This window comes from Labeo rohita, unplaced genomic scaffold, assembly GCF_022985175.1.
Source record: "Labeo rohita strain BAU-BD-2019 unplaced genomic scaffold, IGBB_LRoh.1.0 scaffold_411, whole genome shotgun sequence".
NCBI classification, from domain to species: domain Eukaryota; kingdom Metazoa; phylum Chordata; class Actinopteri; order Cypriniformes; family Cyprinidae; genus Labeo; species Labeo rohita.
The window spans coordinates 36471-63218 of record NW_026129329.1 but is presented as its reverse complement, the minus strand read 5'-3'; the positions used below and the strand labels follow the sequence as shown (position 1 = coordinate 63218).

General features: G+C 35.6%; 1 protein-coding gene across 1 annotated transcript; it reads left to right on the top strand.

Annotated features, from left to right (window-relative positions):
• The first annotated feature begins 8592 nt into the window (after positions 1-8592).
• Positions 8593-25547, top strand: LOC127160645 (ribonuclease inhibitor). Its single transcript, XM_051103304.1, has 9 exons — positions 8593-8731; positions 8919-9089; positions 9244-9414; positions 9649-9822; positions 10260-10430; positions 12283-12456; positions 15135-15308; positions 15485-15646; positions 25122-25547. Coding segments are annotated over exons 2-9 (1131 nt in total). The 5' UTR covers positions 8593-8731; positions 8919-9087; the 3' UTR covers positions 25225-25547.
• The last annotated feature ends 1201 nt before the right edge of the window (positions 25548-26748 follow it).

The following is a 26748-nucleotide window of genomic DNA, read 5'->3' as shown; positions in this document are numbered from 1 at the left end:
TAATCCAAAGGGCTAGGCAAAAGGGTAATCCACAAGACAGGCAAAGGTTCATACAAGGAGCAAAACAGAGTCTGAAAATGACAAAACAAAGGGTAAACCAAGGCAGGCAAAGACAGTCTGTGTAATGTAAATGGCAAGGCGACCCTTGGTGACGAGTGGACTGGCGTTCAGGAAGAGATTCTTGACAACAGGTATTATTTAGAATGTTTACAAAACATTTATGGTACTTTTAGTATGGTACTAAACTGATACATTGATGCAGAATGTTAATTACTGTGCAAAAAGATACATAAAATGAAGCAGAAAAGTAAATGTATACAATAGTTATAATGTATAAAAATGTTAAATAAAAAATAAGAAACCATCACTGAATGGATTTAAAAGATGGATTGGATGTGTTTTCTTATAGTTCTATATTATTTTATGTTCTTATATAGGCTATTCCTTCAACAAATATTGATGATAACGAATTATTCAAATTTCATGCTGTCACAGAGATGTGTGCAATAATACTCATAATCTATTTTAGTCTTTGTTATTCTTCATTCAAAATAGAATTTTAATATTGTAATAATTTTAGGGGTTTAGTTAATATGTCAGCTTTGCCACAAGTATCCACGAATGTCTGGCACCACACCGTTCAGGTTTTAAGAAATGAGGCATGCAAAATTATTCATGGTAAAACTGTAGCTATTCAGACAAATATATTAAAGTAAATCTATTTTCTGTTTTAAACAAGTTGTTTCTGTTAGATATACAACACATAAATTATTCCATTTCTTCTGAAATCAATCACATTTATTTATACAGCACTTTTTAACAAAACAGGTTGTGTCAAAGCAACTTTACAGTATTAAATAGGACAATAGTGTGTTAATAATGCAAAAGTTCCATGTTGCAGCAAATTCTGATTGTAGAGGACTCATCTGTTTCCTGTGGTTTTGCGCCGACGGCCGTCTAGGTGATAAGTTCCTCACTGATGATCTGTCTCTAGGACTCATCTAATTGACATGGTCCCCACTGACATTCAGGGCTGTAGAGGTCATCTCTAGGTGCTGATCCACCATCTGATCTGGATACAGACTGGATCTGGTGGCTACGGTGACCTCAGAATAAAAAAGAAACAGACTAATATGAACACATGCTTATGATGCAACAAGTACATCAGGTGTTATGGGGAGTGTTCCCGGTTCTGGTTGACCTAATTAATGCAGCCTAACAATCCTTTACAACTTCAATTTAAACGGACAGAGTGTGTCTGCTTCCTGAACAGTGTTAGGTAGATTGTTCCAGAGTTTGGACACTAAATAACAAAATGATCTGCTGCCCGCAGTTGATTTTGATATTCTAGGTATTATCAAATTGCAGAGTTTTGAGAATGCAGTGGACATGAGGGACTATAATGTGATAAAAGCACCCTCAGGTACTGAGGATCTACACCGTTCAGGGCTTTATAAGTAATTAGCAAGATTGAAATCTATACAATGTTTAATAGGGAGCCAATGCACCGTTGATGGGCTAATATGGCCATACTTTCTGGTTCTAGTAAGAACTCTAGCTGCTGCATTTTGGACCAGCTAGAGTTTGTTTATTAAGTGAGCAGAACAACCACCCAATAGAGCATTACAGTAATCTAACCTTGAGGTAATAAACGCATGAATTAACATTTCGGCAAGACATGAAAGTTGAAAGTGAGTGGCTGATGAACAGAAAGAATTGAGCAACCTTAATATGTAGGCTACATACAAACTTTTGACGTGTAAAAAAAAAAATATGTTCGAAAGGTTTAGCGTATTATTAGACTACCGCTGTTTCAACATACATAAGTATTTATTCTTTATCTTCTTATTGTTGTGGTTTATAGTGATTATGTGCATTTTAAATGTCTAAAACAGATTGTCTAAAACAAATATCCTAAAGATGTGGATGAAAACACTAACAAGTGCTCACTTAGTGAGTCCGTCTCTGGCTCAGTGCCAAAAGCTGTGCTAGTCATGCCAGTGTGATCATACACTTTGGTAACCATCTTATATTGATCAGAACAGGGTTTTTTTTTTTTTTTTAAATCACATAGAAGGTAGGCCATAATGACAGGGCTCAAGTCCAAGTCAAGTCTTGAGTCATTGTTGTCTAAGTCGAGTCGCAAGTCTTTTATTATGTCAAGTCACAAGTCCTCAAATTTGGAACTTGAGTCTGAGTCAAGTCTCGAGTCTACAACTCTGGTATTTAGCAAATGTATTTCATCTAATTATTATGTAATCTAATTTCCCTCATAGGCTAAATGATTAAAATATACTGTATTTGAGTTCAGGGTTTTCCTCAAAGTGTGGACTAGAGACCTATGCCGGATGAATTCATGTCAGGCAGATGTACGTTGTCTTGTCCCGCTCCCACTCGCAAAAGCCTGCATTAAAGTAACCTGTTTACTGATTTACTATTGAGATAATCATTACTTGGACGCTGCCCCATTTCGTTCACATAAAAAAAAAAAGAATGACAGCTGCATAGAGCTCTGTGACCACCAGAGAGCTGCTAACACTGATTCAATACAGTAACCAGCACAGTAAGTGAAAACTGAAAAAGAAATGTGACCCATACTCAGAATCTGTGCTCTGAATTTATGCCATCCGAATGCATCCACATATACCCACCAGAAGCAGCAATTTGCTGCTGTACCCAGGGAGCACCTCAGGTTGTGAGTAACAAGCATGGAAGAGAGTGCCCCCCCCTTCCTTGGAATGTGTCTTTACTTGCCTTCTACAAATTATTTTCCTAATTATAATTGTTCATTATAAAATACTCTTAAACGTGCTGTTTGTTTAGCTTACGTGCTATATGTTGGACAAATAAAACAAACTATTTCTGTCAGGGCCACTATCATCAAACATGCACTGTGGATGAAAGGAGGAGCTGGGAATGGAGGAGGGTAGTTAGCTCCTGAAAAAAGTAATAAGCTGCTGAATAATACTGAATGTGCTATAAAGAGCATTGTGTTTTTACAACATGTTTTACAGCATTATGCATTGTAGCCAGTGTTGAGCAAATGGTCACAATGGTTAAGGTGTTTAAACAGAATTCACTCAGTAATGCTTTTCCTTGAAATCATGGAACTAGCACCTCCAAATGCATAATTCATTGCAATTAAAGCTATAGATTAACTGATATATTTATTATTTGTATTTAGCAAATGTATTCAATCTAATTATTATGTAATCTTGTTTCCCTCATAGGCTAAATGATTGTGGCTTAACAGACAAAAGCTGTTCAGCTCTGGCTGCAGTTTTTGGATCAGATACCAGTCTGAAAGAGCTGAACATGAGCAATAATAATCTACAGGATTCAGGAGTGAAGCTGCTTTGCACTGGACTGAAAAATATGAAGTGTCATTTGGAGATACTGAAGTAAGTTGTGTGACAACAGACAAAAATTGAGCTCAACAAAAACATAAGGTGAAAATCAGACTTGGATAATGAACATTATGTCTGTATGTTGTGCTTTTATATTTATGGTTGTCGTAGTGTTTTGTTGTTGTTGTTGTTGTTGTTGTTTCCCTGATTTGGTCTGTCATTGACACTGTCCTAAGCCGACACATTGTGCTATACCGTTGTATTTGGTTATGTTCAAGGTAAGGATAACTTGCTTTTTCTATGTTCAGGTATGACTGTACACTGTAAAAAAAATCCTGTAAAAAACAGTAAAAAGACTGGCAGCAGGGATTCCAGAGATATTCCGATATTATACAAGCAAAAACTGTAAAAATACAGAATATACTTTATGGTCAAAACTCATTAAATTACAGTATATTATCGTTGATAATATACAAAAATTATGTTAAATTACATAGAAAACAACCAACTTTCAGGTTAATTGCCATAAATGTAAGGTTTTAATTAGTTATTTTATAGAACTGATCTGTCCATCTACAGTAATTTACTTTTAAACTACAGTTTTTCCATGTACAATAACTAAGAAATAATTTATACAAATGCAGTAAGCACATATTTTTTAAAGGATTAATCCTCCTTTTTAGAGAAAAATTAAAGGTATTTAGAAGTTATTTTATGTCTACCTGGAATCATTTTGTTAAAATACAGATATTATTAACTACAATAATCAAGAAATGTTGCATAAAAATGTTGTAAATTTTTAATACAAAGACAATGTCTGTAGATATACATTTTAATCATTCATTTTCCAGAAATATTACAGTTTAAAATGTTTGAACAGTAGAGAGCACAGTACTTAGAAATACATAAAAACAGCAGCAACATTTTCAGCCATTTTCTGTAAAATTAACAAGTATTCTACAGTCACAGTATTTGTCATTGTACAGAAGCATTGTATGTCAAGTTAAATGAATAAGTAAATTATAGGAAACATGTTTAGCACATCATTTAGAACATGCAAAAATACCTACATACAAGAGACAACTGCTGTATTTCTGTATACATTTAAAATGACATTTTATCCAAAGCAACATACAAAGTCCCAGTTAGTCTAACACAGTAGACATAGCAGTTTTTTTTTTAATAAACATAAAGTGTTCTGTTAGTATTAAAGGGATAGTTTCTGTGTACATGATTTTCTTCTTTCAGACAAACACAATCAGAGTTGTATCAATAAACATCATAGCTCTTCCAGGCTTTATAATGACAGTAAATGGCTGCCATGAGTTTGAAGCTCAAAAGTGCATCCATCCTTCATAAACGTACTCTACATAGTTCCAGGGGGTTAATAAAGGCCTTCTGAAGTGAAGGATATTTTACACTTTTTAAAGTAATAATAATAATAATAATAAAAAAATGGCAAAATGCTACGACATGACATGTTAAGCTACAATCCTACATCATGCAAGTTATGCTTAAACTGACTCTGTATGGCTGTTTGACCTGAACATTAGTTATTTTACTTTATAAGGTGTAAAATGTGCTTCGCTTCAGAAGGCCTTTATTAACCCACCGGAGCCATGTTGAGTATGTTTATGATGGATGGATGCACTTTGAGCTTCAAACTCATAGCAGCCATTCACTGCTAATTTAAAGCCTAAAAGAGCCAGGATGTTTATTGATATAACTCAGATTGTGTTTGTCTGAAAGAAGAAAGTCATGTACACATACAATGGATTGAGGATGAGTAAATCATAGGCTCATTTTGATTTTTGGGTGATCTATCCCTTTAATTGCTCAAGCATTCATGAAAAGCAAACAAACATTTTTTTTAGCCATTTCCTGAAAATGGGCAGAGTTAGGCAGTTTATAACAACAGCAACAAACAGTCAAAGTAAAGGTCTGTGAAAGTGAATTTGTACCTCTTTGGGATGTGATGTGAACGGCTACTGGCAACCAGTGCAAAGTGATGATTTGTGTGACGTGCACTCTTTTCAACTCATTAAAGACTCCACTCAGTTGCTGGATTAGTTGCAGAGGCTTGGTAGGACATGCTGGAAGGTCTGCTAAGAGAGCAGTGCAGTAGTCCCGTCTAGACAGAATAAGAGCTTGGACAAGGAGTTCTGTTGCATGCCCCATAAGGGCAAATCTGCAGGATCGGGCCACTGCAATGTGGTCAGTGAAGTTCATATGTGTCCTGTAACACCAAGGTTGGGATGGCTGAAAAGTTCTGTCTTGGCAAGGTTGAGTTAATGGTCATTCAACATTCAGCAAGGCATTTCTGTTCAGGAGGCAGAGATGCGAGCAGCAACCATCAGAATATCCACCTGGAATGAAAGGGAGAGATGTGTGTCACTACAATAGCAGTAATATGAAAAGCCATGTTTCTGAATGACAGACCCAATTATTTATTTTTTTTTTTAGGCCCAAATGACATGTTTTAATGGTCCTAGTTAACCCAAAAAATATTGTAAACATTCAAAAATGTTCAACATCAATAACGATACCTTGATTTCGATACTGGTTCCTGAATTTTAAAGCCTTTGATGCCTCACCACAGCCAATGACCAGCACTTGATTTAGGCACATAAAGCATTCTGACATTTAATACTTTAAACAACAAGACATTTTTTGATACTCAATAATTTTGGGGCAATACCAAATTGTGGTTAAAAAAAAAAAAAAAAAGTGCCTAAAAAGTATCAAAAAACGATACCCAGCCCTACCCAAAGTTGAATATGATCTTGATCTTGAGGCATAAAATGCATCTAAGTGGGTATACCAACATTCTGATTATTCAAAAATGCAATGTAGAAAGCATAAAGGTAACCCATACAGATCCAGATAATGAAACAAAGCACTACGGTTTAACTATAAACTATAAACAATGATTGTCAAACAATAAAATTCACAGACCTCTTTTCATGCAGCCGTTTGACACTGATTTTAATTACACTAATGGTTAATTTATTCACCCCTTACTACATAGAAACTGAAAATTATACACAAAGAACCATTTAAAAAAGAAAGAAACAAACAGCTGCATGAAAAGAAAATACAGAATTTGTTGTAATATCGTACGGCATGAAAAAACTTGTCTATGCTGATTACAGATTTAACAATAATAATAATATCAATAATAACCAAAGTTCCACACCTGAATTGCCATGCTTATCTGCTGTAGATCTCCACAGTCTTTCCACACGACATGAAACAAAAAATAATAATAATAATTTAATACTTTGTATTTCATTCAGACATTACAGTCTATACTCCACTGAGACAATGATCTGGAAGCTGAGCAGGAAAGGTTAACAGTGATGTTTTGGTCCACCATGTGACTTTAGCTCAATTTATAGAAAGTAAATTTAAATGTAAAGATTATAACTTATTATTACTTATAAGACTAAAATATCCACTTACACGTGCATAATATAGATCTAACGTTAGGCAAGCAAATGTGCCCAGAATGTGAATGCAACGCTTTTTAATTGCATGTTAGATTGAGCGTTTTAGTGAACACATTAGTGACAATGGAGAACCAAATTCTGAGTACTTTTAAAAAAAATATATGTACAGGAGAATATGAAAGGGGGAAGCGCCTACCTTGCAATTTAATGTTATCATGCTGCGTTCATATTCATAATCAATAAAGTGTACAGCCTAGTAAATTCACTCTGAAAACGTTTTTGATAGAACATGGGTAACGTTAGCCAAGTTCAGCGTTTCAAAATGCCCCGCATTTTAAGAGTTTGAAAAACTGCCAGGTACTTCTGGATAAGCAAAGACTTTAATGTTATATACACTCGAATGGATGTTGATACGAATAACAAGTTTACTAAAGCTTGTTTAGAAATGCTAATTTTAGCTTCAAAACTAAATAACACAAATGCGCAGCTACACTATAAAAATACCGTTTACATGTTGTATGAAAGACTTACCTCAGTGGTTGGCATGATGTCTGCTGTAGTATTGTCCGAATTTGTTGTAGCTGGGGAACTGGCTGACTGAAGAAAGGGCGTGTTATTTTCTCACACATTTCCGAATGGATGGCCTGAAATTCACATCATTCCCGCGTGCCGTTCCATCCTTGTTGTCCAATACAGAACCAACTCAGCAAACCGTCGTGGGCAGAGCTAAACTAGTGGCAAATTTAAATCTGCACTCATGAGCAGATTGTGCGCGGGCAATTATCTGTAAAGCAATTATCTGTAAATTTAATGGTGGAATTTTAAAATACAGAACATATCTGTAAATCAACAGGTATTTGATCGTATAACAAAAAAAAGGTAAAATACTGTAAAAAATACCGACATTTATGCGTAAAATTACATTTATTTTTAACAGTGTAGTAATAATAATGCAAAAACTGAGACTTTTCATCAACTTTTCAAACAAAAAATATTTAAAACATGGCAAAAAGTAGTATTTGAGAATGTCTGCATAAATATCCAAATCCATAACCTAATAAAAGTAAGCAACTATGTGTAAAAACTTTAAGCCTTTCTTAAAGCATCTTTGAGACGTTGCCACAGTTCTTCTGGATTTAGTCTGTCTCAGTTTGTTCTGTTTCTTCATGTTATTCCAGACGGACTGGATGATGATGAGATCAGATCTCTGTGTGGAGCACTGGCTGTTGTCAGACTCCTTGTGCAAATAATCTGACCGGATTATTAAAATTAATGGCAAAATGAGTGTTTGGAAATGTAAACTGATATTTCCTACTGACACACTACAGCAAAAGATAGAAATAACTGACCATAAACCATTTTTAGCTTGTTAAAACACTAATGGAAAAAGATTTTTGCACAGTACTATATAGAACAAAAATATATTACATTTATTTTACTGAGGGGAACAAAAAAAAACTAAAAAAATTTTTCTGATGTTCGGTCTCTTTTGACCATGAAGAGCACAAGTGTACCGCACAGATAAGGAGCATCAGAAGGTTAAAGCTTTAAAGTGACTGTAAGTTGGAGATACTAAAGTGAATTGACATCTAACAATTTAAAGGTGTTTTTTTTTTTTTTTAAATCAATGATATTTCGAGTTAATTTAGTCCGATTTTGCTTTACAGCTAAGTTTTAGTTTGTTTGAATAAATTTATGTTGTCTAGGTCGTTTCTAGAATAAATGATTAATCTGAATGTGACATTTTCATACTGGTTCTAGGCTTTCAAACTGCAGTATCACTGAAGAAGGTTATAAAGCTCTGGCTTCAGCTCTGAGATCAAACCCTTCACGCCTGATAGAGCTGGATCTCACAGGAAATGATCCTGGACAATCAGGAGTGAAGAAGCTCAATGATTTACTACAGGATCCAAACTGTCAACTCAAGGCACTGAGGTGAGAGATGAAGTAATGCCAAATAAGTTATATTCAGGTAATTTTTTTTTTTTTTAGAAATATTATTTCAGTGTTGCACTAAATTAAGTTCAAAATTTGAGTTGTATATAGTTTTAGAATCAGATGCTGTTTTCACCAAGTTTGGTTAAGAACTGAATTGAATCTTGCTTCATCTTCTCTTCTGCAGGTTTTTGGGTCCTGCTGCAGATGAAGCCTGTCAGTATGTGACTGGAATTGTAGGTAAAAACCCGTTATTCCTGAGAGAGCTGAATCTGAGTGAACATGAACTAGGAGACACACGAGTGAATCAGATCGCTGCTCTACTGCAGGATAAACACTGTAAACTCAACACACTGATGTAAGTATTGTTTTCAGTTGTCTTGTATTTACAATATTTAAGGAAATTAGGTGAATCATACACTGACCAAACACATTAATCTTTAGTAACTGTTTAATATTTGAATCAAGTACTTTGTATTTGTGTGTTCTCCCTCTCATGTTCATCATTTTAGGCTGCGTGATTGTGGTCTAACAGAGGAAAGCTGTTCAGGTTTTGCTACAGTCCTGAGATCAAACCCCAGTCTGAAAGAGCTTGACATGAGCAACAATAATCTGCAGAATTCAGGAGTGAAGAAACTCCAGATTGGATTAGAAAATACAAAATGCACATTGGAGAAACTCAGGTGAATAATGAACCATTGATTGGTTTTAATAATAGCATTCTCTTTTGATTGAAATGAAAATATTACTGTAATAATCTAAAAAAGGAAAGACATGCTCCTGTCAGATGGTGAAATATTTTTCCTCTCTGATCATAAGAAGAAAGATATTAAACATTTTTGTAGTAATGTTAATTATATAACTTATATATTAACTGTATATTATACTATGTAATATAATAAAACCCTTTTTTGTAGACTTTCAGACTGCAGTATCACAGAAGAAGGTTATAAAGCTCTGGCTTCAGCTCTGAGATCAAACCCTTCACACCTGATAGAGCTGGATCTCACAGGAAATGATCCTGGACAATCAGGAGTGAAGGAGCTCAATGATTTACTACAGGATCCAAACTGTCAACTCAAGACACTGAGGTGAGAGATGATGAAATAATGCAAAATAAATTAAGCATGTGAATAATTTATATTATATTATATTATATTATATTATATTATATTATATTATATTATATTATTATTTCACTAAGGTACATAATTTGTTGCTTCAAGAATGTTTAAAATGATCAAACGTGAAAGATCAGATGCTGCAGCTGCTGTTGTTTTGATGATAAATGTCAACACAGTTTAGTTGTGTTAAAAGTTATAGGTTAATCAGACATTTTGGGTCACTAGATGTGCTGGTATTCAGCACATTATATAACAGGCCACAAACATGCATTGTGTGTCAGGAGAGGACTGGTGATAATTCAGCACACACAAATATGTCTGAACCTGAACCTGCAGTTTCTCTCATAATGAGCAGAATTACTGTTGCATCAACACAGACATCAGTTAAATAAATTCTTCTGCAGGTTTTTGGGTCCTGCTGCAGATGAAGCCTGTCAGTATGTGACTGGAATTGTGGGTAAAAACCCGTTACTCCTGAGAGAGCTGAATCTGATTGGACATGAACTAGGAGACACACAAGTGAATCAGATCACTGCTCTACTGCAGGATAAACACTGTCAACTCAACACACTGAAGTGAGTATCTTACATCATTTCACATGACTAGTAATGTTACAGTAGTATATTTTAATTCTCCTTTGAGTCTGACCCCACGTTATAAAGCTTTAAGAGCCAGGACATTTTTTTTTAATATAGCTAATTATATTTGTCTGAAAAGAGATTCATATACATCTAGGATGGCTTGAGGTGAGTAAATCATGGGGTAATTTTCATTTTTGGGTGAACTACCCCTTTAAGTGCACAGAGGTTAGAGAACATAATGTGAACACATTAGAAATAGCCAGTATCTTATTAGTGTATTTACCATTGTTTGCTTTTAATACAGCTTCCAGCCTTCTTAGAATAGATTCATACTAACTTTTGAATAGACTTCAGTTAAATTTTGTCTCTCACTTCTGCTGTGACTGCTGAATGTGATCATGTTTACTGACTACAAACTGAGGATTGAAGACCAATTTAAAAACATTGACCACCAACGTATGTGGACAGGCATCCATGCCCTCACAGACTGAAAGAAAGGGCACCTATAATGCAAAATCCACTTTTCCATGGTGTTTGGACATAAATATGTGTTGACGGTGTGTGAGCACAACCACCCTACAATGATAAAAATCCACCCACTCCTTATTTTTTAATCCCCATTAAAACAAATCAGTCTCATTAGTCCTGCCGTTTTGATTCTCTGAGCAGTGTGATGTCACATTGTTTAGGCTCCGCCCACGGCCGATGACTGACAGTCCTGCATTACCGTAGTTTCTGCTCTCAGTGAGTTGTTTGGTTGTATTATAGATATGTATAGGTAGATGCCACATTCAATCACTCCAGATCTGTTGTCATTACGTCCACCATCTTGGAATGTTCTGTCATCACTCACAATAATAATCAATAAGTTTCAAGATGCAACAACATTGTGCAGCATCTGGTTGTAAAAACCAATGAAATTTAAATTCCTGAGGAAATTGGATAAACTTTCAGAGATAAGAACATGTTGGTTTGTGGTTTTAATATGTATTAACTCAATATTACAGGTTTTTTTTTAAACTAAAGTATCTTTTAAATGTCTTGTTAGCTAACAGTTTCATCTTGTTTTATTGTGTTTAGCAAAAGCATCTTCTGAAGTCTACTATAGATATAAATATTCATACATGCATATAACTACAGTTGCACCGGCTCTCAGGTGTTTACAGACATTCCTATATGGCGGACGGCTTACGTATAGCAGCCCTTGTGATCTTTAATGAAAATAATTATCCTTTTCCCTCACAAAAGCATTTTTTCTCTCGTCTGATGATGTGAGGGTGGTAAATCCTGTCAATCGCATGAGATCACAGCAATAGCAAACAATTATCCATCTTTTCATCCCAAAGGATTTCCCGACCTGCATTTTTTCTTGTTCAAAAAAATGTTTCACTCAGACATGCATCACAATAAGAAAAGAAAAATCACAAAATGTTGTAATTGTTGACTGTAAACTACAAATTTAAAATGTTTTGAAGTAAAGTTTGATTTATGAACAGAATTTTCTTGATTTGTTACATCTAAACTCCATTTGTACATGTTTAATGTTATTTTAAAGTGATTCTATAATTGATCCTGTATCGCAATTCCATTACAAATCACAAACCTTTTTTTTTTTTTTTTTGATCTGATTAAATATTTTCCAGACTTGAAATGTAACTAGTATCCTCAAATCCTGTTTTTGTTTTTGTTTATGGCTGTATGATTATTTATTTACTTATTATTTATTTTCGTTTTCAGGTTTTAGCAACATTTTATTTATTGCACTGTATGGTGTTTACTCATGATTAATTTAACTCACACATGAACAGCATGTCTGATTCATTGTCTTTTCTCTTTCTGTCTTCAGTCTGTGGATATGCAGTATTACAGAGGAACAGTGTCTCATCCTGACTTCAGCTCTGAAATCAAACCCATCACACCTGAGAGAACTGAACCTGAGCAGTAATAAACTAGGAGACTCTGGAGTGAAAAACCTCGGTGATCTACTGATGAACACACAATGCAAGCTGGAGAAACTATAGTTAGTATCATTATACTGTACAGCAGTTACAGTGAGATTAAAGATTACTATTTTCTTTCATAATTTTTTTGCATTCACTCAGACATACTGTACAAAAGTGTTCATTGATGATACTGGTAAAATGTGTTTAGGTAAATTGTAATTCAGAAACAGAATGGTCTTGATTTCTCACATTTAGACTCAATTTTCATATTTTTGATGTCATTTTTAAGTAGTTCTATAGTTGATCTAATATCTACGGAGCCCCTTAAGGGACATGGTGGTGAAAAAAATCAGTGAGTGAAAAAAAAATCAGGGTGGGAGGAAAAATATTTTTCAGATTTTTTTGCGTTCTCTCGCAAAACATTTTCGTTCCCTCGAGAAACTTTGCGTTCTCTCGCAAAACTTTTGCGTTCTCTCGCAAAGATTTTTGCGTTCCCTCGCAAAACTTTTGCGTTCTCTCGCAAAACTGGTAGAGTTCGGACAAACAAACACTTCCTGTTTACTCAGCTCAGTATGTTCACAACGAAGCGGTTCTTAAGAGTCTTATACTTGAACTCAAGTGGCCTATTATAGAAATACAGTCATTTAATTGCTCATAGTTTAAGGCACGATTTTGGAACATTCTAAAACGCTTAATGTGGATTAATGTACTAAAACAGTGACAGCGGAGGCCCAATTCGGTATTAATAAATGCTATTCATACTAATAAAAATTGTAATATTAATAGCATTACTCTCAATAAAGCAGATGGTCATAAATGCAACTTGCTAATGTCTTTTCTCCCCACAGAAAACCTTTAGGATACAGAAAACGCTTAAGGGAAGCTAATGGAGGAATTAAGACGGTATTTGTAGTTACAATGGTTTAAGTATAGTAACCATTGTTAATTTGTTTGCTGTTTGTTTAAAAAAATAATACGTTTTTGAAAGGAAAAATAAAACAAATAAGTCACGTAGCCTATTAATCCCATTTTATTCAGAAATAATACTACTAGCAGGCCTACGGCGTGTTATAATACCAACATTATAAACACACATAGCCTAGCACTCCACAGCAAATCCTTTAAATTTAACTGTATTCAGAACAGACCAAAAACCAAAACCAAAAAACTATAACTTATTCATTTTTAACGAATAAATATAATATAATGCAGTATATAATAATAAGTTTATTTAGCTATAAATAAACTAAAATAAATAATTTTAAGCGAAACTGAAAGTATGGGCTCACGTATCGCCTTCAGCACAAATCCAAATGTTTCCATATTCACAATGTATTTGCAGCTAAACCATTAAATTAACTGGGCTTTGTACGTTCCAATATCGACGTGAAAAAATCATAATGAACAAAAATGTGCCGCAGTGGATTGGACCGGTGCTCACGCTGTACAGCACAGACTATTTACTTTAATAATGAACAGGCTGCGAGGCGCTGGCGCGATCAAATAGCTGAAATATAAAAACTGTAAAAAAATATATATATAAAAACTGTCTTCCATACAGAAAAATACCCTGTGCGAGTTATTGTTTTTCATGTTTAAAATACGAGAATGCAATATCCAAACGACTGCAAATGCAACATTTATTTTATATAGCAGTTCAACAAAAAGGGTAATATTAAGTGACATTTTAAATGTAGCCTACATTTTAAACACATGATGTTATAGTTAACGAAATAATAATAGTTCCAACGAAATCCGCAACAGAACTGGCGTGTCTCCAAGCAACAGCGGTGTTTCGTTTCTGAATTAACCTGCAGCTTTGAACCATTCGGAGAGTTTAATAACCCATTCATAACTACAACAATTTGCTTAGTTATTGAATGAATGAATGAATGAATGAACATAAAATGTTGGCTTTTTATATCATTGTCTTCTTATATTAAGCTAAGGTACACTGGATATATTTTAAATAATTACATATTTGTTTTTTTTTTTTTGTATCAACGTCTTCATAAAGCCGCGTTTTCTTTATGGGAGGAAAAGGCTTAACATGCAATTTAGAGCTTTCTGTTCATATTCGGGGCTTACCTGCTTTCCTACATTTAAAATGTATAACAAACTGTATACCGAGTTCGGCGTTTTATACTCTATTATCCCGTTAAGTTTTCTTTCTGGGGGATACGCTTAACGTGCAATTTAGCGGGTTACGTTTATATACTGAGCTATTCTGGTATATAAGGTGTGTACTGAATTTGGTTCTACAGTGTTTTGCATTATAGAATGTTCCAAAATCGTGCCTTGATGTATTTATATAGCCTACTTGAGTCCAAGTTCAGAATCAAACTCTATGAGTCGCTCAATTGCAAACGTGCAATGTAGGAACCACTACAAGCTGTAAAGTAAACAGGAAGTGTTTGTCCGAACTCAACTGGTTTTGCGAGAGAACGCAAAAGTTTTGTGAGGGAACGCAAAGTTTTGCGAGAGAACGCAAAAAAATCTGAAAAAAATATTTTTCCTCCCACCCTGATTTTTTTTTTCACTCACTCTGATTTTTTTCACCACCATGTCCCTTAAGGGGCTCCGTAAATATCTTAATCTACTTTGTTAATCTTTTTACTTCTGTTCTTGTTTATGGTCATATAATGTTTTTGGCAATGTTTTAATTATTGCACTGTATGGTGTGAACACATGATGAATTTACTCACATGAACTTGACACTTGTCTGATTCATTGTCTTTTCTCTTTCTGTCTTCAGTCTATATGATTGCAGTATTACAGAGGAACAGTGTCTCATCATGACTTCAGCTCTGAAATCAAACCCATCACACCTGAGAGAACTGGACCTGAGCGGGAATGAACTAGGAGACTCTGGAGTGAATCACTTATGTGACGTACTGAAGGATTCACACTGTAAACTGGAGAGATTGAGGTCAGTAACATTCACATACAAGAATCAAAATGATTAAAATCACTTCAACAGTTTAAACCAAAACACTTTATACTCAAAATCTCATGATGAGTCTGAGTTCACATTATATTTGTGAAAAATTCTTCTCCTTAATGATTTGTTTGTAAGATGATCTTCCTCTGTTTGTGTCTTTCTAGTCTTTATAACTGTGGAATTACAGATGTTTCTTCTTTAACTCAGTCTTTGACAAACACAAAAGCACTGCAGTTTCTAAAATGGCTTAATCTGAGAGACAATATGATTGGAGACTCAAAGCAGCAGCTCATTGATGTGCTACGAGACTCAAACTGTAAACTGAGGTGAGTAAACTTCACTTTCTGACATTAAAGAGATTAATTTACCTCTAATATGTGAACAAATATATACTTTCAAATATTTGTAAAAAGAGTTTATCAAATTATCATCAAGCTTTATTTCAAAGGGTGTGTGTCAGAATGAAATGTAAAGTTGATAAAAATGTTGAACACAAAGGAGGAAAGAGAACAAAAGCACACTGTCAGAGCTTTATACAACAACACCTGCTTTATTAATGACATCAGTAATAGTGAATCATTACAGTTTGAAATAGATTTGGTCAGATTGTAGGAAAACGCTGGTAAAATCAGTGCAGATTCCAGCTTCAGCTCACAGCCGTCCAGCATCACATGATCAATGTCTCTGTCTCTTGTGTTTTTACTTTGACAAGCAACACGTCACATTACTTATGTAAGGTATAATCAGGGTGTGAATTCCCTCCACCTCTAGTCTACTGTAAATATCCCTACCTCTGCTGAATTATTTTTATCCCCAGACAAAATTTACACCCCGCAAAGTTGGCAAAAAAATTAAATTACAAAATAAGTAAACATTCAAAGTGGCAGTCCCATGTGAAATAGATATTTCGCAGAGTAGACAAGAGATGTCAACTGAAAAAGCAGTGCAGCACTGTGGAGAAAACATAATGAGAACTTTAAAAGCGACTGAGAATTGCATGTGAACAGTCTATATGATCTGCCAAAACAACCTCTCATTTAAAATCCAGCCATGGCTGGTAGAACTGCACCAGCTCAATGGTGTAAACCTGGGAAACATGATTCATTCTGACAAGGCTTGTCCTAATATGCTCATGTTTATTGGAGAAACAATGACAGCTCAGTTAGTGGACTTCATCAAAAAGTCATCTGATAAATTCAGTTTTCTCATTGATGAGAGCACAACTGTGTCAAATAAAACATGCCTGATCGTCCACATTAAAATTCCCTACAAAGGTGAAATCTGCAACTTCTTTCAACTTGTTGAACTGCAGTCATGCACTGGGGCAGCCATCTGTGACCTCCTGTTAAAAAGTCTTGATGTGCAGGGCGTCTCTGAAGACATGTTGCACTCGCGGCTTGTTGGCTTTGCAACTGATGGGGCTGCTTCTATGATGGGCCGATACAGAGGAGCGGTCATGCTCCTGCGTGAAAAGATGAACCCCAACCTCCCCGTCATTCACTGTATGAATCACAAGTTAGAACTTGCCGTCCATGATGCTGTAAAACATATTACAGATGCAAGTCATTTTCAGATGTTTGTTGCCTCTCTGTACTAATTTTTTTCTCTCAAAGTCCCAAAAATATGAGAGAGCTTGAGTCTGCGGCTTCCGACTTGGGGATTCACTCTCGCAGGATTGGAAGAGTGTTTGACTTGTGCTGCCTGTCCTCGTCCTTTACGTCTGTGACAGCTCTTTGGGAAACCTATCCAGCGTTGGTCAAACTCTTTGAAAGCGAAGACCAAGCAAGATCTGCCACGGAGAGGGCCTGGTGTAGGGGCATTGAAGTCAAAATGACACAGTGGCTTTTTTGGTGAGGATGTCATTGGTAAAAGATGCTCCGGAGACACTGCAGGCCTTATCCCTGTTTCTTCAGATAAGAGATGTCACAGCGGTCAGTGCTGATTTTGAGGTGGGCATTGCACTGAGAACACTGCGGTCCATGAGACAAGCCGATGGTGTGAACACAAAATGCATGAATGATGAATTTGAACGTTTCCACACATTCAAGGGTGTAAAAGTGTCTCAACTAAGTGACACAGACCATCTAAAGGCAGAAGTATTAGGTGAATGATTTTTTGTTTCTCTGGCCGACAACATTGAGCGCAGGCTGGATGACGACGGAATTATTTCTGCTGCAGCTGCTCTAACTCGGTCAAATTGTCCATCCGATGAAGACAAGCACATCCTATTTGGTGATGACAAACTTCTCACGATACACAAGACTCTTGCTGTTGAGGCCACATCAAGTCCCAAACGCCTCAAGGAATTCCACCAATTTAAATGTCATGGTGTCATCAGAGAGAATCTGCACAACGTGCTCACTACTGTCTCCACACTAACAATTTTAACAGCCGAGTGTAAACGAGAATTGAGTGCAATGAATTATATTTATACACCATGCATATACATCGATGGTAGAAACAGAATAAACGTCTCCACACTGAACAGCCTACTGTTTATTTCAGTAAATGGAGCAGGGGTTGTCTCATTCCCTGATGATCCTTGCACCGGAAAGTAGAAAAAAAAAAAAAAAAAAAAACACAGAAGTGTGTCATCAAAGCAGAGTGTTTAGTCTGACAAATAAGCATAAACAAAAAATATTTGTTGTAGCCATTTAAGAAAGTGTTTTTATTTTATTTGTGTTTAAATATTATTTGTTTGTGTTTTCTTTAGTTTAATTTGTTAATTAAGAAAGAAACTTGTAAGCGTCATAAAATTGGACGGCAGTACGCCGGAAGAAAGGGAGTGGGACAGATATAATTTTTTGGCTTGATGTTTTGGTCTTTTGTCTCAGCCGCGGAAGCATGGCAGCGGGCTTTGTCTTGAATGCACTTCAAATGTTTTGTTTTTCGTAGAATCCCTTCTTTTTCGTTTGTTATAATTTGTATCTTAACTTTAATATAATTCTGTTGGTAAATTATCTTTCGAATAAAACAAGAATGCTGAATAAACATTTCTTGGAATGAAGTGCGTTCAAGACAAAGCCGCTGCCATGCTTCCGCGGCCGAGACAAAAGACCAAAACGCTATTTATATTTTATGTTCACAGCACTGTAGAGCACAGCTATACAGTTAATTTCACTTTATTTGAGTAATTAAAAAATAATTTTTTTCATGAATGAAAGTGTTTCAAAACATCCCCCTCTTTGTTTTTTTCCACAAATCACACCCTGGGTATAATGTACATCCAGCTCTCCAGGACATCCAGTTGTTATCACAGAATAAACCGACAGGTTGATCAGGACTTGTATCATCCTGAAGGGGTTTATTCTGTGATAACAACCAGCTGGATGTGCATCATCCCACTTATTATATTGTTTCTTGCCACATAAGTAAATGAATTAGACACAAATTATTGATTTGAATTGAAATATTGTTTAGCTCTTTAAATGCAAAGCTTCCACAAAGAAAAACAGTTCCTAACAAACTACTGTGAACCTGGAAGTTCAGACAAGACGGACATTGAAGACATAATGTACAGTCACTGTATGAATGTATATAAAACTGTTTGTACACAGCAGATGTTTTCCAGATGAAGTGATCTTTAACAGAACGTACGTGTGCTATCTGGGGTTGTATCATTAATTACACATCTTTTCACCGCATAAATAAAGATGAGGACATACAATGTTATTTGAGAAGAAAACCTTTTAAAAAGACAAACCCTGTGTCAGAAATCACCCCCATACACTTAAATAGGGCACTTTTTGAGTTGACAGCCATTTTTGGTGGTGTCCAAAACCGTAGTGGACATTATCGAGTGCACTCATTCAATCCCACAATGCACAGCAATAACAAGTGTACAACTGATGTATGCTCAATGGATAGAGAATACCCATAATGCACTGTGAGAGTCACATGCTGAATGACATGGAATACAGCATAATACAATACAGATATAAATTAATTGTAAATTGATTATTAAATTGTTTAATTAGGTTTATACATAATTTCCATGACAGAGTTGAAGATAAATCCTTTCATACTGGAGCTGCCAGTTTCAAATGATTATTAAACAGCAGCACAAACTATGCAAAAGTGTCAGTCCTTCCAGTGACTCAGTGTCTGAATTCACTCACTCGTTTTCATTCACTCCTTCAACTGAACTGTATTAGTGGTCTAATGTAGGGAATAGTGAATGAGGGTATTTGGATTCAGTTAAACACTTCTCATCAATTAACAACAACTTTAACAACAAGACACACTTCTAACAATGTATCCACAAGTCTACTATTAACAGGAATCTCCTCCAGGTTTGGTTTGACAGTAAATACAGTCAGTAACTGAGACACAAGCTAATAGCAGTTGTGTTTGAATGAATCGAGTGAGAGCGCGGTGGTGTGATACGAGAGTTATTTTGTGACCTTAGGGAGCGTGATGGATTGTAGCGTGGTAGAAGACTAGTTGGGTACGCAGGAGCTAAACCGTTAAGTGCCTTTTAGGTAAGAAGTACTATTTTGTAGCTGATGCGGAACCTAATAGGTAACCAGTGCAGAGACTTTAAAATTGGGGTAATATGATCATATTTTCTTGACCTGGTAAGGACTCTAGCAGCTGCATTTTGGACTATCTGTAGCTTGTTTATTGAAGATGCATGGACAACCACCTAGAAGTGCATTACAATAGTCCAGTCTAGAGGTCATGAATGCGTGAACTAGCTTTTCTGCATCAGAAACAGGTAACATGCTTCGCAGCTTGGCAATGTTTCTAAGATGGAAGAATGATGTTTTAGTAACATGAGAAATATGAGTTTCAAAAGACAAGTTGCTGTCTAATATAACACCCAGGCTTTTGACTGTAGTGGAAGTATCAGTACATCTGTCTAATTGTAGATTGTAAGTCAAAAGATTCTGTGTATTGTTTTTAGGTCCAATAAGTAATATCTCTGTCTTATCTGAATTTAATAGCAGAAAATTATTGGTCATCCAATTTTTTACATTTTTAACACACTCTGTTAACTTCGATAATTCAGAAGTTTCATCTGGTCTTGTTGAGATATATAGTTGAGTATCATCAGCATAACAATGGAAACTATCCCGTGTTTTCTAATAATATTACCAAGGGGCAGCATGTATATTGAAAATAGTAGAGGACCTAGAACAGATCCTTGTGGCACTCCATACTTTACTGGTGATAACTGAGATGACTCCCCGTTTAAATAAACAAAGTGGTAACAATCAGACAGGTACACTGTTAGACACTGTTAGACAACACTGTTGCCAGTAAGTTACTGTAATTAGAATTTACAGTAGTAAACTGTATTTAATTTACAGTTGCAAACTGTAGCTGTTTTACAGCCAAATACTATTAAAAAGGTCAAATTCAACAGTATACTACTGTAATTCATTTTAATATAGATTTCAGTAGAATTTAAAATTTTATATTGAATTCATTTAATTTTTTTTTTTTTTTTTTTTTTTTACTCTACATAGGTACTACTGACATTCAATTAAAACAGACACAATAATTACAAAATATCAAATACTTTATTTAAAACAATGCATGTATAACACTTAAAAATAGTCTTAAACTGCTGGAACAGTGCATCTTCACCATTTCCCCTGTCTTAGGATGTTTTTCAGAAAAAACCCAGGTGCTGCTCCAAAACGTGGCCACCACCTTTGCTCACCATCCACTTTGTTAGTGACACAAACGTCTTCTCTGAAAAACAAGTAAAATAAATGGCACACTTTTAAAAGGAAAACCCCACACAGAATACACAAACATCTCAAAACCATAGTTGTTCTCTTACCATGAACTATCAGTCTCAGTGTGGTTGGCATGCTCGTCTTTCTTGATGCTTCAGTTGCCTTTAAGACACAAACACAACAAAATGCAGTAAATCTTAAATTCCATTAATAATTATAACAAACGAATTGTAAAACTAGTAAGGCAGCTAACAATTAACTATATAACTTGTCTAACATAGCTAACATGCGATTATTTTTTTCTCAATAGACTACTGGCCAACATTATACTAACAACTGAACAAAAATTCACATTAGTTAACCTAATGTTAATATAAGATAAGAGTTGCTCGTTGAAAATTATTTTAATTCAGTGACCTAATTTAATAAGCTGACAAACGCCGTTCGAACAGCGCAGTTTACTATAGTAAAGTTTGTAACCGCCATGTTGATGGGTAAATATTACTAGGTTAAACTGGTGTGCAAAAATCTGACAAACACTCAGACAAATGTAGATATATTTTTACCTTACTTGCTGGTCTTAATCTCTCGTAAATTGCATCGACACACAGCGCGTATGTTCTCAGGAACTCTTCCGCTCTCGCGGGTTCATCCCCGGGCAAACGACTCGACAAAAGAAGACAATATAGAACTCATGAGATATACAATCTACAGTGGATGCTTACAGTACAGTAATGTCCCGGTATATTTCTGACTTACAGATGTACTCCAAGCGCTCGCGCTGTGTCTGACATGAAGGACAAACGGATTTTCCAGTCATTACAAGTGATGCAACACATCCAGTGTAGTCCGTCACAAGCTGTTGTGGCGTTGTAGACATGGTGTAGGGCAAATCTTGTCAGTCCAAATATAATAAATGAGGAAAATAAAATGACCTCAATAGAACAGCGCCAATGAGGCCATTACAGCAAATACAGTAGTATACAGCAATTTTAAAAAATACAGTAAGTCTCTGTATTTGGGGTCTGACGTCACAGAAAATTCCCATAATGCAATGGTTATTAAAGTTATTTACTGCAAAGGGAATTTGCAGTATTATACTGGGTGATATACAGTTAATAACTGTAGAAATTACAGAGATGTCTAACAGTGTAGGATCTAAACCATTTTAAAGCCTGCCCTTGGATACCTGCATAATTTTGTAGTCGATCTATTAGTATGTCATGATCTATAGTGTCGAACTAAGATCAAGTAAAACTAGCAATGAGATGCAGCCTTGGTCTGACGCAAGAAGCAAGTCATTAGTGATTTTAACAAGTGCAGTTTCTGTGCTGTGATGGGGCCTGAAACCTGACTGAAATTCTTCATAGATATCATTTTTGTGCAAGAATGAGCACGGTTGAGCAGATACAACTTTCTCTAAAATTTTAGACATAAATGGAAGATTAGAAATGGGTCTGTTATTTGCCAGTTCACTAGGGTCTAGTTGTTGGTTTAGAGACAGTGATGAGTTTATTTAACTCTTCCTGTCCTATAGCGGTAAAGTACTGCAGTTTTTCTTTGGGTGCGACGAAAGAAGTTGACATATTAGATGCAGTATAATCTACATTGGTTATTGTATTTCTGATGTTATCTATTTTATCAGTGAAGAAATTCATAAAGTCATTACTATTAAACTGTAAAGGAATATTTAGATCAGGTGGTGTCTGGTTATTTGTTAATCTAGCCACTGTGCTAAATAAAAACCTTGGATTGTTTTGGTTATTTTCTATGAGTTTGTAGATATGCTCAGCCCTAGCAGCTTTTAAAGCCTGTCTGTATCTGGACATACAGTTTTTGCAATTCTAAAAACTTCCAAGTTAGTTTTTCTCCATTTGCGCTCAAGATTTTGCGAGTTTCTTTCTTGAGGGAATGGGTATTACTGTTGTACCATGGCGCAATACGTTTTTCTCTAACTTTTTTTAATTTGATGGGGGCAACAGCTTCTAACGTATCGGAGAAGATGGTGTCCATATCGCTGGTCATTTTGTCTAGATCCTGTGTATTAAGGGGTACACAGAGCAGTTGAGATAAATCAGGCAGGTTATTTATAAATCTATCTTTGGTAGCTGGAACAATAGTTCTGCCAAGATGATAATGCGGAGCCATATAGTTAATATCAGTGATACGCAGCATGCACAATACAAGGAAATGGTCAGAAACATCATCACTTTGATGTACGATATCTATATCAGTAAGATCAATTCCATGCGATATAATTAAATCTAGCATATGATTAAAACGATGAGTGGGTCCAATGACATTTTGCTTGACTCCAAAAGAGTTTATTAGGTCAGTAAACGCAAGTCCTAACGCATCATTTGTATTATCAACGTGAATGTTAAAATCTCCGACAATTAGCACTTTATCAAAATTAACCAATAGTTCTGAAAGGAATTCTGCAAATTCTTTTAGGAAATCTGTATATGGCCCTGGCGGTCATATAGTTTGGTGGGGTAGACCTATTTAGACCAATATAATCATTAGGTTTTAGCCAGGTTTCGGTTAAGCAGAGTACATCAAAACTATTATCTGTGATCATTTCATTCACAATAACTGCTTTGGGTGCAAGTGATCTAATGTTTAGGAGCCCAAGCTTTAAAAATGGTTTCTGTTTGTGTATTTTGCTTTTTTCTGGTTTAATTACGATCAGATTTTTTCTAGATCCTGCATTAAATTTATGTTTTGACCTCACTATTCGAGGAACAGACACAGTCTTTATAGATTGGACAGTGCAAGTACTATCATTTAAGCGTTCAGAACAAAAGCCATTGTAGCAATTATTTGAGAATGTACTTACTAGTCAAATGGAGCATAGCGTCCTGGAGATGTTGTCCGACAGCAGTTCCGCTCCGACTCTGCTGGGGTGCAGGCCATCAGCACGGAAAAGCCTAGGACGTTCCCAGAAAAGATTCCAATTATTAACAAAGAGCAGTTTCTGTTCTTTACACCATGTCAATAACCATTCATTTAGAGCAAGAAGTCTACTGAACCTTTCGTGCCCACGTCGATACGTGGGAAGCGGTCCTGACACGATGATCCTCGTCGTGGGCGACGTGCTGCGAACCGTCTCGATCAGGCTGCTGAAGTCCGTCTTCAGAACCTCCGTCTGATGCAGCTTGGTGTCGTTCACCCCCGTGTGCAGGACGATCGCGCCGACGCTCTCGCCGTCCTTCAGGATTGTGGGTATCTGCGCAGAAACATCGAGAACGCGAGCACCAGGAAAACAGTGGGTGTGGACTTTACCTTTAGCTAAAGTAGCACGTATGTACCGGACAATGGAGTCTCCGATGATCACAGTGTCGCATTCCATCTCGTGAAGGGGAGCGAAGCGGTTCCGGGTGGAGATCTCGAAGACCAGAGGCGGCGGAGGGGGTGAGGTCCTCGCCCGGGGCCTGGCTCGCGTCTTCCGCTGCTGCTGCACCCAGGGTCCGTGATGTCCCAGCGCCGGAGTGAAGGACATCTGGGAAGATCGTGTCCACAATAACAAATTAACTTGACGGAGCTCCAACTCTAAGCATGCGACCGCCATACCCATGTGACTGTGTGTTATTTTGTGTTGCTAATGATAACGGTTGTTATCAGGGAATAATCACACTCAAAAACGGTTGTTATCAGGGAATAATCACACTCAAATCATGACTGACCAATCAGAATTGAGTAGCTGTGCAATTATTTCAGTTATTTACTGAAACCAAACATGTTTAAACTAGAGGACAAACAGCTTTAACTAGTGGAACATTTCACTGAAATGTTTGTGTTATAAGGCAAAATCACATTAGTATTTGTTCCTTGTCATTTATTATATATGACACTCATTCATATGCATTTCTCTTTATAGTGACTCAGCAGAGACACAAACAGAATGGATTTTTTGTTCTAAATGTGTAATTTAAATGTTTTATAAATACGTATTAAATACGTATAAAATCGGTTATAATCAGTAATTAATCTCATTACAGGATTTTAATTTAATTTTTTACTCAAGAAAAACAAACAGGATTGAAATACAGTAACTAATTTGTACTTTGTCCCACAGAACTCTGATTATCTTCTCTTCTGTTCCACCTTACAGTGTAGATACAGATTCATCACCAAAAGTCCCTGATAGAGTTCAGTCGCAAGAAATACCTAAAAGTGTTCAATCACCAAAAGATCATAAATGCTGTATATCATAATTTGAAGTGGTCTTGAGAGGAGCAGTAAACATCAGGTGAGGATCCACAGAAGAGCTTCACTACTGTGTCTATGAGGAGAAAGAAATGTGTGATAAATGTGTGAATGTGATCCATACAGGTGAAGAGACTTTACAATCAAATAATGCAGCATGTGTGTTAGAAACACGTGATATTGAATGATTAACGTTGCTTTAGTATTCAAGCAAATGGTTATTTTGTTTAATTTAAAGCTGGAACAGAAGAGGACGAAGCTCAGATGAGTCTGTCTGGCTCTTCCAGTTTATAATATTTGTATTAAACTCATCCATAATGATACAAATGTTTAAATGTGATTGTCAAGTGCAGCACTTAAATGTATCAAAAGATATAAAGCAGATCTACAATGTAAAATGTCCATGTTACTCAAAACATGTTCATGATCTCTCTTACATTTTATACACATTGCTATTTTATTTAATTTTTTATTAAGTTAGCTATGTGTCTGTCTGTTGCTAATGTAAAGATGCACAATCACAAATCCTCTCATTACAACAAAGAAAGTGGAAACGCAATGTAAATAAAAGATAGATTGTGCAGTTTTGACAGATTAGTTGATTAAAACAGGAGTTTTTACACACAGTGAGTTTATGCTGAACTGACTGACAGCTTCAATGATTATAAATGCTGTGCTTTTTACTCGTGTTTGTGTAATTTTAGCCACAATTTGAAGAAAGGTTTGTTTTTTATGAGACTTTCGTAAGTATGAAAAAATGACAAATATATTTGATTTCTGGTCACTATTCTACAGGCTAGCCTTCTTGATTAAATGTTACTTTTTGTATTAATTAATTGATATCTTTATATTTTACATTTTGCCAACAAACTTTATTGTCTACTGATTGTATTTGCATCTGGAAAAAAAAAACAAAAAACAAAAATCAACATCTAAAAGCCATTATGTATTAGGTTTGCCTTTGGGCTTTTCATGTTTAAAATTTCTTGATAAAACCTTTTAGTGCCTAATAAACAATATGTCATACCACACAACTGGCTGTCTGTCTATATCAGTTGCACCTTCATGTTTGTTTTATGTGTTTTATAGATGTTTTGTCATTTTAAATGTGTTTTGGCTTTTTTTTTTTTTTTTTTTTTTTTTTTTTAAATGTTTTGGCTTTTTATTTTCTCCCTTCTATCTCGAGTTTTCTGAGGTGAACATTTTTTATTGACGTTTCAGATTTTTCCGAGGTGAGTTTACACAGTTGTACCCTTTTACACTTTTTTTTTTTTTTTTTAAATAAAGTTTACACAGTTTCAGCTAGTCATTTCTGCATTGTTGTCCACTTGCACGTGTGAATGGATCTATGGATGATTGAATTGGACTTTAAATCAATAGGAGTTGAGTTATTTTATGGATAGTGACAAACATCATTAGAGAACATTATTAGAAGAAAAAAAAAGTAGTTATATTAGTCACGAGACATTTTAAAACTACACATAAATACCTCAGTGTGAGTATAGATGCGTATGAATAAACCTTGACAATGA

Coding starts and splice junctions, on each gene's coding strand:
- LOC127160645 (XM_051103304.1), top strand. Junction 9,415..9,648: donor TGCACATTGGAGAAACTCAG/GTGAATAATGAA, acceptor CCTTTTTTGTAG/ACTTTCAGACTGCAGTATCA. Junction 12,457..15,134: donor TGCAAGCTGGAGAAACTATA/GTTAGTATCATT, acceptor TTCTGTCTTCAG/TCTATATGATTGCAGTATTA.